The sequence below is a fragment of the Diprion similis genome, chromosome 2, assembly GCF_021155765.1.
Source record: "Diprion similis isolate iyDipSimi1 chromosome 2, iyDipSimi1.1, whole genome shotgun sequence".
In the NCBI taxonomy this organism is placed as follows: domain Eukaryota; kingdom Metazoa; phylum Arthropoda; class Insecta; order Hymenoptera; family Diprionidae; genus Diprion; species Diprion similis.
In genome coordinates, this window is record NC_060106.1 from 19701285 (window position 1) to 19716155 (window position 14871).

The 14871-nt window shown below is 44.0% G+C and overlaps 3 protein-coding genes across 3 annotated transcripts in view; all 3 read right to left on the minus strand.

The window, feature by feature from the left end:
- The window catches only part of LOC124412701 (tubulin monoglutamylase TTLL4-like), a 209050-nt gene that overhangs the window by 11866 nt on the left and 182313 nt on the right, over positions 1 to 14871 (minus strand). The gene's annotated exons all lie outside the window — the stretch shown is intronic.
- Positions 10573 to 12264, minus strand: LOC124416303 (tubulin monoglutamylase TTLL4-like). Its single transcript, XM_046897236.1, has one exon. It carries the CDS (start codon positions 12262 to 12264, stop codon positions 10573 to 10575), a length of 1692 nt encoding a protein of 563 aa, XP_046753192.1.
- On the minus strand, positions 12979 to 14709 carry LOC124416304 (tubulin monoglutamylase TTLL4-like). Its single transcript, XM_046897237.1, has one exon. It carries the CDS (start codon positions 14707 to 14709, stop codon positions 12979 to 12981), a length of 1731 nt encoding a protein of 576 aa, XP_046753193.1.

Here is a 14871-nt window from a genome sequence, read left to right on the forward strand (position 1 = left end):
GTGTGAAGATGTGCCACAATACACACGATACTCGCTCACTTCCACCTGTTACAGCTAGGCTGTACAGGCATGACGTGTGTATGGATGGAGGTACCTGACGACCCGGGAATCCGGGAGGAGAAAAGGGATGTGGGTACGGGGGGCACTCAGCGACCCTCACGCATGTTGAATGCATCGGGGTGCCTCGACAAGGGTGGAGAGGCTTCGAAGGAAGCCAGAGGCACCTGTCTCACACCGTGGGAATCGGTGGTCCCGATTCCGGTACAGATTTATCTACCTGTCCACGTGGCCCGCTAATCATTTCAACTTTTTTTTTTTTGTTCCTCTTCTTCGTTTCTCTTTTTCACTTTACGTTTCCCTCCCGTCACTCGTACAGTTTGTGAATGATCAGCCCCTGCACTGCATGCGGTTTCTGGGCTAGGTGAAGCAATTATCGAAGCCTTTTTTGGGCTGAGTTAAATCGTTCGAAGAGGGGGTTGAGATTAGAGTTATTTAGGCGGACTTGATCATCTCTGTTTTACAGATGTGTCAAAATTGAACCGTAGAAATTGGTCCGCTTTATTTTATACGTATAATACTGCTGCAAACGTGCGAGAATTAAAATTCCGTTTATTCGTAAAACGTGTTTGGGCAGTTGGAAGTCAGAAACAAGACAGATTTTACGATGATCTAGATTGACGCAGCAACCTTGTTCACGTGATAAAACATTTCATGGTTTTTATGTTCACTTTGTCTGAGATGACTATACTGGATCAGAAAAGGGGGGGGCATGAGGGATGATTTCATTTATACTATTAAAACCGAAGAGTATTTGTAATACCGATTGCGGAAGATGCCGTTGGTGGTTCAAATCTTGACTGCAAACTGCGGACGGTTCTTAGGGGGTTTATTATGTAATATAACGTTGTAGAGAAGTTGATACCATAGTAGGTATAGCGAAGAGAGTGGAGAGAGAGAGAGAGAGAGAGCTGAGGTGAAAAGAAAAAACAAGGGAAATCGAAAAAAGAAGATAAGGTTTGTGTAAAAAAGGGAAGAAGGAGGAGCGCGTCGGGTCCTTTTTTTCATTTGGTGAATTTCGTCCCGTGGGAATGGTCCCCCACGTTGGTGACACAAGCCTTTTAATTCCGCGGCGGTAAAAACGAGTCTGCCGTTTCTGCTGCTGCTGTTGCTGATGATGATGATGATGATGCTGGATGCCTGGATGCCTGGATGCCTGGATGGCTGCTGGATCCGAAATGGCGAGACGCGTGTGAGAATTAAATACGAGATGCATAGACTGATGAGAGGGGGGAGAAAAAAAATTCCAGACTTCGGTACCTCGAATAATTCGTTACATTTTTAACGATCGTTGAGCGGTAAAATTTCATGCACGTCTCTTCGGTGTGACGACAGCCTTTTTATCCTCCCCGCAGAGGACGCAGATGATCCTTTATATCTATTCCTAGAAATTTCGCACACGTAATAGAATTCGCCGTCACGCTTCGCGGAGCACCGAGTCTTGTGGCTGCGCGCGGGTTTTTTAATTGAAAAACGCGATGTTTGGTTCTAATTACGCCGCAGCTTCGCCTGTGTCGTCGCCTTGAACGTCGGACGCATCCGGCATCGTCCTCAACACGCGGGTCAGACACGTGTTAGGAGGAATTCAATCACCTGTGAACGACCCACCAATGAGGGAAATCGGACGGACAATCAGTCCCCGAAATCTGTGGTGAAAAAAGTTTCTAATTTTTATTATTATTTTTTTATCATTGTTGTACTGCAATTATTGTAATTGGTGGTTCATCCGACTATATAGAGATGTTGTAATACCTTCGAACTTTCCGACAGAATTATCTTCCTTCGCAATTTCGTACCAAACGATTATATTGTGTGGGTATAATGATGAGGGAACTTCGGAGTTGGTGTAGATAATAGCCAACCTTGTTCTTGGTTTAGAAAAGTACGCGTCGTGTATACTAATGCAAAGTTTACGAGAAACCGAAAATAACTCATCAATTATTTATTGGCGGTGATTTATGATGATTCGACGATAATTATATGGTCGATTGCAGGTCAGTTGATGATGGATGAAAAAATCACAAAGAGATGCAGCCGAGGAATTGCTGCCACAAATTGCTCAGAATTCATAAACATTCGAGCAAATCACAAATCTAGATTATCTTGGAACACTTGATACTCCAAATGGAAGAGAATTACGAAATTTAAAACGTAAAAAAGCACGGCAAGATTGTACTTGTAAGTAAAGGTAAGTAAATGGAAGACGAATCTTGGAATTGGTCATGCCATTTCTTTTGGTCGTTAAATAAAAGTGAAAGTCTTATACCTCTAATCGAAGGTGTTCTGCAGTCCCAAGACGCTCCTAGATCTTCGTCACAGCCTGTCATTTTGGATCGATCATTTTTAATTCCGAAATTTCAACTCCAAAGTCGACATCAAGGATCTCTATCTTGCAGTCGTGTTAAACAGATCGAATTTGACGTTTGTGTTCTTTCGACTGGGAGATATGTTCAAAGGTTCCAACATTAAGACTTGAAGCATCTTGAAAGTTTCCCGAGCCTGAATCAAGTTTCCCTAAAACTTGTTAAACTCAAGTTCACAGAGACTTTATAATTATCATAATTATCCCACAGTGGTACTACCTGCAGTTATATTTTGTATAACTTTAACTATTATACTTTAATATAACACAATCGATTATCAATCATCAGGCATTTCAAAAAATTCTATTCGCGAGGAAACGCTATTCTCCATCTTAAACAATCATCTGCTAATGTAAATAAACCTAAGATCATTAGATCACCCTACAAACATTAGAATTTCGCGTAATGCACTAAAACGGTCCCTCTCTTTCCGTCCCAGGTTCCCCCAACCATTCTCTTACTCTAGGGCCCAAAAAGAGGGACAAAAAACCGAAAAAAAAAAAAAAAAAAAAACATTTCTCCAGCGAGCACTAACAGTTTCGACCTTCAGCCCCGAAGCCTCGGTCACGTGACCGGGTGTGCGGAGGCATGTCCCCGACCATAAGCGCCTGCGAGATTGGATTCCGGTGGATGTATGAGGCCCCGACTGCACGCACACGCGGGCCCTGAATGTACGGTGGTTTTTCGTTCCCACGGCCGGGTCGCGTCAGGTGGTTGGCGCGGGGTGCCTCGGCTCAAACACCCGTGCCTCGCTTCTTCACCCCGCACGCTCACCCGCCCTGGAAAATAGACCACTAAGCGCCGCGTCGCGTTCCAGGCGAGTAGCCTCCGCGCATGCGCACTCCGGTGCACCCTTGAGTCGCCTTGCCGTCCACCCCCACCCACGCACCTCGACCTCCTCGTGGCGAACGGGATTCGTTTCTGGTCATGAGCTGGAACAGCGGGTTGCGTGGATCGGTGCAATCGGGATTCGCGCGAATACGGGATATGGATTTGAATTTATAGATACTGTGCGGCGAGTCCCGAAGGATTGAATTGCCAGACTGTGGGATGTGGTCAGTGATGATTTCTGTTGGCAAAAAAGAAAAAAAAAAAACAAATTGCCAGATGCACGCTGGGTGTGTTCGGTAGTTCGAGATATCGAAAAGTCTTAGGTGATTTCTTTGCAAAATAGTTGATATTCTTGATGATGAAATTACTCGAGCTTGTTTGCGTGGATTTCCTTAATAGGATTTAGAGTGTCAAGATATTCGATCAGCAGTTATGAAAATTCAAATTTTTACCGATTACCTTGGCTCTTTCACACTTGCGGTTGAAATCACGGTTTTTACTGAAACACGGTATTTTGCAAATACCGATAGGAAAATTCTTGCGGGAGATCGGTATCAAATTGTTGATACTGAACACTCATAATGTACACGAAATTCAAAAAACGCACAATTTTATACAAATGTTTCATCACGTGATTATAAAGATTTCAGGATATTCAAATGATCTCAGGAATTTGACATGATTTCAAAAAATTCTCAATACAAGATTTCGTGCGGCTGTATATCGACGATGAAAATTTATAGGAATCGAATGAATTGTCTTTTTCCGTTTACCTGCAGCGCAAATTGATTGTTCTAAGCTACAGTCGGAGAGAGAAGAAGACCGAAGAATGCCGCTCGCTGTCTATATCAGTTAGTCATTAGTCACAGGCTGTATTTTTTGCACTTTGCAGCCTATTTTTATACTTCATCGTTGATTTGCCACTGATTTCGTTTTGCTCTGTTTCAATCCATGAATTCAAAATTATTTTATAATTGTTTTTGTCCAGGTTTTTGTCTGATCTGAACTTTCACTGACTTTTAGCTTATCTACAGATCTATACTAACTGCCACTTTGTGTTCTATTTATCATTTTTGAGTGATGTATAAGACTGATCCATTATAAACGTTATTTTAAAACTACGTTACAATCCTGGATATTTCATTACCGTTTCACTCGTCGCTAAAAAAAAAAAAACTAAGTCAATGGGCAGTTATAGTATTAAGAATAGATTCACAGTACCAGCAGCAAATCTTCACTTTTGTAAGAATTATCGGAAAACATTTTTACAGTACCGTAGTACAGTATAATCATATTTGTTTGATGATAATCGTAACAATAAACGAAACACATCATCATGCAGTAACATGAATCAATTTTCTTTGTTGTGCTTATCGCAACGAAAGTTCAATTGTGAAGCAACAGGTGGATGAAATTTTATAACAGATATTAAAGACAGAGAAACACTTATAAATACCAGATTAGTAAACCAATGTCCAGCTTACGCGATTAATTCAGATATACATTATATAAACAATAGTTAACAGGAAATATTTGCGCTTTGATACGAATCCAATCGCAAGTTCTGTCTATTCTAGACTGTAAAATATGGCAAATTAATAAATGCAGCACGATATTTTGAGATTGTGATAATTTCAACTAAGCCTTTTCCGGGATTATTGATAGAACATATCGAACGATTTCTAGTGTAATTATATCGAAATAAGTAATTTGATTCAAATTGAAAATGTGTACAAAGCTCGCAAGGCCCAATTTAAAACAATTAAAACGGGTCGAGGATTCTTTCAGAATATTGCACAGGAGAAGGTGAGTTCCTGACAAATGAGTCAGTGACCTCGAAAAAAGAAGAACAACTGCTGATAAATTGTAATCACGTGAGAGAAAAAAAAGTATTTTGACATACTTAAGATTCATGTTTGTACATACATTGAAAAAGTACGTAAGTCCCGAGTCACAATGAATTGATTACAATTGCGGCATCACTAATTAGCCTAACCTAAAATAATTTCAAGACCATAAACCAAAAAGTAAGGAGATCGCTAAGGCGCAATAAAGTGGAAGAATGAAAATAATCGTGTTACCATGCTGCACATAGCATACGAATCAGGCGAACTGTATGCGAAACAAAAAACGTACGTGTGAAATATGAGGCGTTACGTCGGCTGTTTCGAGCAACGATTCGATGATTGCGTTCACGATTACGAGCTCGTACGTACACGTATACACAGACTTGAAATTAGAATTTACATATGTATAACCCACTGCATACACGCGATCAGACATAAACACATATGTCATCAGTGTTACCCACTGCATACTTATAATACGAATAATGCGAAGCTGACAATCGTGGTCTGCTAATTACGTCAATGATACATTTTACACTGTTCTTTTTTCGCCTTCATTATTATTATTATTATTATTATTATTATTATTATTATTATTGTCAGGATCATTGCCGGTGTTATTCACGTTACTTTTACACAACGTAATAATACAATTATCGAATAATAATTATCGTCGTTCTCGACACTATGGTGGTCGATGGGTGTTACATATATGTATGTATAGTGTATACCACACCATGTAGCCTCTCCAATAGCTATACACAGGAGGCACAGGCGTTACGATGCATTTATATGGGAATAAAGTGCGTGATAATATTCACCGTCGTTGACGAGGGGAGACGGAGAGGGAGGGGGCGGGGGTGGGGGACACATAAAAACTGTTAAAGAGAATCGAGGTGGCGTGATTGTATGCAGCTAGAAGCCCGTCGACATTGTGATTCAAGGGAGAAGATGCACGGCACGCCGCGCGGTCTCGCGTTGGGCACGTAGTCGCGCGTCTACGTAACGCCCGTTTCTATGCCTGAGCAGGGACGCTGCTTCCGCCGAGAAGATGAAAAGAAAATAAAAGAATACGGATAATATCGTACTTTCATCATTTCTCTTATTCTTGTGTCAAAGGGGAAACGATGAAAATTGGTAGATCGAGCCTCAACCGCATATGCGCATGCGAGAGTTTTGTCTTCTTTTTACGCAGGCTCGCCACCTCAATGGCTTGTCGAAGTTACATATTTGATGCAAATTTTCACAGCTTAATCCGACATCAAATAATTGATGTGTAAATAAGTGATTCGGAAATGCTAGGCAAAGTTTATCGCTGACTGATTGACGAATGATGACTGCTAGCGAGCCGTGATAGCAAGGTAACTTCAATTCACCACTCGACGCAGAATTCGTCGATTAAGTGGCTACCCTGCCTTGCGGACATCCGTATTTATGACCAAATACACTCTCGCCGGCCAATAGAGATCTTTCATTCTTCACGCATGCGCAGTCGGTTACTCAGTCCGATAAGTTTGGTGTAAGGAAACAAGGTGTGCTCTAAACAGAGATGCACAGTATCAAAGTAACCTGATCCCGGCATTACGTCATCACCAAAGTTCCGTTTCTGTTATAAAAAGTACAACATAACCTCTATAACCAATTATTTAACCCTTGAACATTGTTCCACCATCAAATAAAATTCCATGGCCATAATACCAAATTACTGTTTTATAGCTTTTGAAAATAGCGCTCAAAATGACGTCATGTGGGGGATCTTCTCATAGGCCGAAGCGGCAGTGACGCGAAAAAACACATCTTATTTTTTTACATCATGGTTACGCCATTTTGCGTCAAGGATTGCCACAAGTCCTGCAATCCTTGCACCTTACACCTATAATAGCCTGCATCACTGGAAAGGACCGATCGAGCCGACGTGTAGACCATAAAACGCTCGTCGACTGAGCCGTGCCCCCGGGCTCAGGGTGTGGGGGGCGGGGGGGGGGGGGGGGGGGGGGCAGTGACAGCGTGCCACTGAGCGCACGAGCGTAGCGTGTGTCTCGCGCGAGCTGAACGCGGCAAGTACAGGCGGTGACAAAACTGAACGAGCGAGTTTCCTCTCTGCAGGGACTAGACTCTAAGGTCATCGGCGCGCCGCGGTTGCTGGCGGTTGCCGCGTGTCTTTTGCACGCACACGCGTGCCTCGCGTCACATTCGCCGCGCGAACCTCTCAATTGGCGAACTGCGCGTTCCACCGACTCCATCCGCGTTGCTATAGATATAACGCCTGGCGGAAGAAGAGATGCCGCGGCCGTGGGAACCCGACGCTTTGACTCTTCCCAAAACAAAACGCGGGCGCGGGGCACGCGACGCACGTATCATTGCGCATCCTTAGCTCGCGCGACTTTTAAAAGCCGATGACGCGCTCTTTATGAACTCGAAATAACGTTTACGAGGCTATTCGTGGAACCCATGGCACGATGTAAGGAAATAGGATGAAACCGTGCACGTATGCTGCATTCCAACCAATCAGAAATTGTATCCAAGGTGGCGTCATATAGGCGCCAAATTCAAATGTAAATAACGACTTATCCCGTATGGTAGCCCCAAGTAACCTACTTACATGGCGTCCGTTGTCAGACACGTTGTTGGAAATGATTTTTAAGAAGCGCAAGCTTTGTTTACTTTAAGTCGCAATCTTCTTGTGTCCGAAACGTCTTCTAGGATCGAAAAACTGTCTACTACAAAATTATTCTAAGAAAATTGAATTCCTGAGCCAGCAAACCTTTTTGAGAATATCTGCACAGGCCAATATTCGTCTTACAATTACCTCGCTTCGCCGTGACACGATTCATTGGATCTCGGCGAATGGATGAATTTGGAATAAACCTGTTAATTGGGGGCAAGGAAGTATAAATAAGAACATTGGCGGACAGCTTCCGCGGTAAAGTACTGGCTTGTCCGAGAAGTATATACGGAAAGCAAAAAACTAAATTGATTGTAAATTACGTACCTCGCAAAGGATCGCGTCAGAGCAAAATGGCTCGGGTTAAGCGTCGGACCGTTAATTAAGCGGAGGCTAGTTAAAGCATCCGGTCGATTCGAACTTACATTACATACCTAACCTATATATCTATGGATATGTGTGTCCACATACACGCCGTGAAATGATGTTTTACAATAACAGTTGCCCGCTCTACAAGAGACTGCTAATCGAAGTAGACGTTGAGTAACGAGATTTGAGGTCTCGGCGAAACGGATATTGTAACACCGGGTCTGGGTGTAATTAAGCCCGACTATTCCGACGTAGAGCAGGAAAAATAATATAAAACTAAACAGGCGATAGCGACGTCCGTAAGGCATTTTTATCGATTTTTTTTTTTTTTTTTTTTTACTGGAAATAAAAATAGAAGAGAAACAAAGAATGGAAGGTTGAAAAGTTAAATTTATTTATTTTCCGTAAGATTTTTACAATACGTTGAGAGAAAAGCAGTGTAAAAGAAACGTGGCCCACCAAGTTTAGAAAAAAAATCACTTTTTTCAATTTTTCCGTAGCTGAAAGACAAGTCCTGTCAACACGCTATTTAAATTTTGATAAAATATTTCACGACCAAGAACCTTCGTTTCTTCCCCGTTCGTTTCATTTCGAGTTATGCAGATTTCCAACAGATTGCCGATATCTTCGCAACGTACAAATTATATCACCGTATTATAGAATCTTAGCGGAAGCGATATATTTTTTAGAATAATTAATAAATCAAATTCTATACCGGGAATAGATAACGGCTGAAATGATTCGATGAAGAGAAAAAGAAAAAATTAAAAAAAAAAATACGTGATGTAAGAAAAGCAAGAATAAAAAAAAGAAAAAAAGAAAAAAGAACCAACAACAAATGTCAGGAAACATTCAGCGTTCGAATTCGAATAAATTGACGAGGTGCAGGTTGTATTTTTATAGGAACAGTGACGAGGACGGACAGAGGCGCGCCCGACTGTCCGGCAGGCCTTATTTACTGCTGGACCCTCTGTGTATAGCACAGCAGCCCCCTGGGGTTACATAATACGCTCACATCGGGCCCGTATGAATGAATCCATTCATAAAGCCTGCACTGGCAACGCATACACGAGCTGACGGCGATCCGCGCCGCGCGAGCACCCAACTCTCAATAAGAAAATATCTCTATTATGTTGTTACAATAACGATATCAATTCATTGACTCGTGACATCTCTCTGCTGCAGCGTGTATACACACCGCGTCTCGTTCATTGTCTTCAAACGACGTTTAGAATGCGATGTATTTATTTATTCATTCATTCGTTCGTTTAGTTAGTCATCGTCATTCCGAAATGCCAATTTTTTCATCAGGGTGAATGGAAAGGATTTCGGAGAACCGACGACTCCGCAAAAACGATATTCATGTGGGTAAAAATAATATATACTTATACGAAATGTAGGAAATGCGGCTGGACGTGCGACACTGATAGCCGGGTGTCTGTCTCGGGTAATATTATACGTGATCTGCGGTCAGCTGGTTGTTTCTGGATAATAATTGATATATGATTCTTTAAGTGACGAAACAGATTTAGTAATTGAATTTGAAGGGCGGAAGCGAAGAAATCCGAGCCCCGGTATATACATACGTACGTATATACATACCTATATGCTTATGTACAGACATGTGTATATTAATATAACGTTTCTAATAAAGTTAAGTTGCGTCTCGTCGACCGTGATAGACACAATAGAGACATTAAACTGTCAGTAAGGATTTATTAATCTCGGCATCAGGCTTTATAGCCGTGAAACTCGATGTTCTTATACAAAGACATGCAGTTGATGCTACTTTATTCAGGCACTGCCGAGATTTCGTCGTCTCTAAAACCGAGTACAAGATGAGAATCTCGCTCCATATAATATCTCCGGCGAATTAATTGTATGAATAGTATTAGTTTTTACCTTATTGGTATGAATGACGTCTTCAGTTCCTGATCCAATGACGTGTCCTATTTGAAAATCGAACAGGTCAACCTATGTTTAGAAAAAATAGCAAATAACTGAATCACCGAACTGTGACATTGCGGTTACATGTGTATTCACGAAAACTCACAATCGATAGGACATCTGTGCTTTGTATCAATAAACTTGGAGAATAACATCGGTTTGAACTGAATTTTACAACACTTATAATTGATCGTGCTACATGGTTATAGTGTAGCTTGTGGTTTAGATTTTTCGACTTGTTGTGATCTGATTTGAATTTTTTTTTTTTTTTTCTTTTCAAGACTAGAACTTCAATAAACTCTACAAGAAGTACACAATACGTTATATAGGAAATGACGGTTTCGAAAGTGTTTAAAAAATGACATCATTTACTGACCTTCTCGCTAAACCGTTGAAAAATCTCGTTGATCCCAAAATATACAAAAAGTCTTTACAACCCAGACTTTACTACGACTGAAAAGATCACGATGAAAATGTCTTATATATACCATTGTTATCTGAGATGGTACTTTTTCGCGCAAAGACTCCTGAGGAGTTCAATACCCGCCCTACGATTGTGTCCGTAAGCGATTTCCCAGGCGCCAAGGAGCAGGTTGTAGTATCTGGGTGCCTCGAAGTACCTGAGATACGAGCGAGTCCGCGGAGTTGGAAAGACCTTGAGGAATTGTCCGAGCCTGGCGACTTCGTCCTCGTAATGAACGAGGCTTCTGACGTCATCGGGAGTGAGATGTTCGAGTATGGAACCGAGTTTCGAGTCCCCGCGATCCAGCTGGTACATGAACTGCGTCTGTTTCCGCTTCTCCTTGGAGCTGAGCGGTTTCTCAGCGGCCTTGAAGTCCTGGTGAAGAAAACCAAGGTCGTGCCATTCGGCCATTTTCCGGAGAACGGAAGGCGGTAGACGGTACCCAACCAGGTTCAGAACGTCTCTGACGAGCTGACCTTTCACCCCGACGTCAAGAGGAGACGGGGCGTGCAAGGAAGGCGAAATGTTCACCTCGAGTAGCCAGGGCTTCAGGTTCTCGTCGATGAGGATGTCGAACCCGAGGAGCTCGAAGCAGTTGTGTTTCGCACCGGGTGCGAGATGCACTCTCGAAAAGCAGTGGACCGAACTCTCGCCCGAGATAACGGCCTTGACTACTATGTCGTGGATTTTCGTCCGCAGGTCGTCGACGTCGACCTGCTGCGCCCTGAGGTACCGCCACAGACACTTGAGCGCCCATTTGTGCCCCTTTGGCTGGTCCATCGAGTCGTTGCTGACGTAGTCCGTCGACGACTTGTTTACGCTGTAGTTCGTCAGGTGGATGAACTTGTTGGTCAGACTGACGTCGGCGTGGTCGTACCGCGCGCTTGCGAACCTGACCAGCCCCTCGGAGTAGACGTAGATCTTGAGGGGGTCGAAGTCGGTGACGAGGGCGTAAATCCGGAGGTCGAACTTCGAGTCGTTTATCAGTTTTGGTCTGGACAGGTACTGCTGGACTACCGTAAAGCTCTGCGTTCGAGGAATCTGGGTCCACCGGCTGACCACGGAGACTCCTCGACCTCTGGAGGAGGCCGGTGGCTTAAGGATCCACTTGTTCCTGGGCTTGTTTGACTCCCAGACCCTTCGAAGCTTCTCGAAATCCGTGGGCAGGACGAAAGTCCGCGGGACGAAGGCGAACCGCTGCTTTCCAAACCTCGTCCGCATCCTACTGATGTTCTTCCAGAGACGGTCCTTGTGTCCGATTTCGTAAGTGCCTGGGAAGTGGTTCATCTTCTGATGCCGCTTCAGCATCTTGTAGCAAAACGCGTACTTGCACTCGCTCCACGTGCCGCACCAGTCCTCGGTACCCAGCACCAAACGGTACCCTGAGCTTTCAACCGTCTTCCTCACTATCCACGGCGTCGATGTTCCCACCTCCCAGGTCAGGTGCTCCGATATCTCCTTCGGGAAGGAAGCCCTAAAAAAGGTCTTTTTGCCGTCGTGGAGCTGGAATATCACGTAGGGCGCCACGTGAGGAAACAAGCTTTTACGCAGAGGAAACAAGCTTTCACGCAACGGAGACGTCGACTTCTTCGATGTCCGTTTCGTCGAAAGGATCAACGTTTTCGTCACGTCTTTGTAGATGAACGGTTTTTCACTGAACATGTCTTCGTAACAAGACGGTAAGTATCCACCCATCATTTCCGTTGACGTTATTTTAACCATTGTGAACAAATTAGAACACCCTTTCATACTCAAAATTTTGAACTATGACTAGTTTTTAATTTATCACCGATAATTTCTCGTCCTTACCATTTTTATTTTCAGTTTTCTCGTCCGATTTACGAGGTTAGACAGACCGCCGAATCGATCAAATGCAGCTAGCTTCAGGTGGTTCAAGGTGTCAGTGCTTGTCCGAAGAAGGAAAAACACTTACAATAAACTTCTCTGAATAGCCAGTGGCGTTTTCTTGTCAAAGCTCATACACAATATGTATATATAAGTAATATATTTGTGTATTATGGCACGTGTGTGACTGCTAAAGACATGTGTGCGATCATTTGCAGAGAGTTTCTCCCACAAAATACAACGTCCGCTGAGTTATTACACCTCATGAATTATGCATCCGCAATAACTTCTATCTGGCTCCCGCCGCTCGATAAAATACGAGGCATGTGGAATAGTAGTTGATAACTGGTTTGTTGCTTGTTTCAACAAACTCACGAGATATGCACTCCATGGTCAAGTCCGGAGGGCGTTAGGCAGCCGCGATAAGCTGTCGCAATTGCTGAACAATAACGCATTATGTCTGTATCTACATACGTAGGGTAATTCGATATTTTTATTATTTATTTACAAACTTTATCTCACATCGGTTTTATAATTGCACATCAAAAAGTTTTGCTTGGACAAACAGAGAGTCACAAGGATGGTTCCACTTCACAGTACACTCTGCAATTCGGTCTGATCCTTAAAGTCACCCAGATGACGTTTTTCCTTGCACAATTCCTGCAGTCTCGACAAGCCCTCAGCTTTATTGGACCCGTAAGTTTCCTCCCAGGCGTCAAGGAGCTTGTTGTAATACCTTAGCTTGTCGAAGAACCGATGATACCTGTGCGAGGTTCTTGTTGGAAATATCTTCTCGAAGCCACCGACTTGGGTCGCCTCATCCTCGTATCTGACCAACCGCCTGACGTCGTCAGATGTCAAGGTGGTGAGAATGGACTCGACGTAATCCTGTCTGACTCCAACCCCAGCGAATTTCTCGTGTTTCTCCTTCTCCTCCTGAGTAAGAGTCGCCGTGTAAAGACGATGGTCATGGCAAATCGGGGACTGACCGTACCTCTCGGTTAGTAACTTGACCTCCACGTCCGAAAGGGTGTCTGGTATCTGGAATCCAACGATGTTCAAAACGTCTCTGGCCAGTTCACCCTTCACTATGGAACACAAGGGAGTATCGGGGTCCATCGAGGGGTAGTTGTTCACCTCGAGAAGCCAGGGCCTGAGGTTATCGTCTAGCATGACGTCGAAGCCAAGGAGTTGGAAGGCGTTGTAGGGTGACGGAAGGTTGGCGTTGGAGTTTCGGACGATCACTGACTCCGCGGAGATGATGGTCTTGACGACGATGTCCTTGATCCTCTCCCAGAGTCTGGGTACGTTAACGCGTTGTCTGCTGGCCAGGTGGGCCCATAGACTGTTGAGGGACCACATGTTGCCTTTGCACTTGTCGATGCTGTCGTTGGGCCTGAAGGTAGGACTGGACTTGTTGACCGAAGTATTCGTGAGGTGCATGAACCTGTCGTAAAGGTGGTGGACATCGTCGACGTATTTGGAGGTCGCGAAGCGAACCAACCCTTCGGAGTAAAGGTAGACCAAAAGGGGATCGACGCTGGTGATGAGGGCGTAGAGTCGCATGTCAAATTTCACGCCAAAGATGAGCCGCGGTGGCCTTACGTACCGCTGGACAACCAAGGGGCATCGCTTCGGGATGTCGGACCACCTCGAGACCACGCGAATCCCGTTCCCGGCGCACCCGGACGGTGGCTTGGTGATCCAGGTCCCTCCGTGACACTCGAAGAACTTCTGAAACCGCCTTCTGTCCTCGGGGAAGACGTAGGTAGTCGGTGTGAAGTTGAACTCGGATTTACCAAACCGCTGCATCATCCTGTTCAGGTTCTTCCACAGTCTGTCCTTTCGGCAGATTTCAATGGTTCCCGGGAAGTGATTCACCTTTTGGAACGTCTTAAGCACCTTCATCTGCATTACCGACAGAGGCACGCCCCAGCTTCCCATCCAGTTTTCGGTCTTCTTGACCACGTTGAAACCCGACTTCGTCACCGTTCTGCGGATCATTTGCGGCATGAAACGAAGCGGGGACCGCCACTGCATGTGCTTCGTGATTTCAGCCGGCAATCCGCACGGCATCTTCACGCTGTACAAGTGGAATATCACGTAAGGCGGCACGTGGGCGAAGAGGCTCTTTCGCATCGGTAATTTCAAGCTCTTATCACCGTCCCCGTCCTGCTTGATCAGCTTCTTCGGTTGACTCGGCATCAAGTCTTCCAGCTCGATGTACGCGTACCTTGCATCATCCCCCAGGCCTTCCGAATTTTTTAACTTTCCGCCTTCGGTTTCGGTGGAGACAGATTTCATCTCCGTCAAATTGCACATAATTGGAACTTTTTTTTTTTTTTTTTTTTTCTTAGCTTTTTGTAACGTCACTTGCACGGAAAATTTACACACTGTTGTATATGTTAACGCCTAGAAATTCATGTTTAACAATCTTGTACTTTACTTTGATTTTGGTTACAGAGAATTTAGAACTATTATTTA

Bases quoted from the DNA above. Each gene is read 5' to 3' on its own strand.
- LOC124416303 (XM_046897236.1), bottom strand. From the start codon at position 12,264: ATGGTTAAAATAACGTCAACGGAAATGATGGGTGGATACTTACCGTCT.
- LOC124416304 (XM_046897237.1), bottom strand. From the start codon at position 14,709: ATGTGCAATTTGACGGAGATGAAATCTGTCTCCACCGAAACCGAAGGC.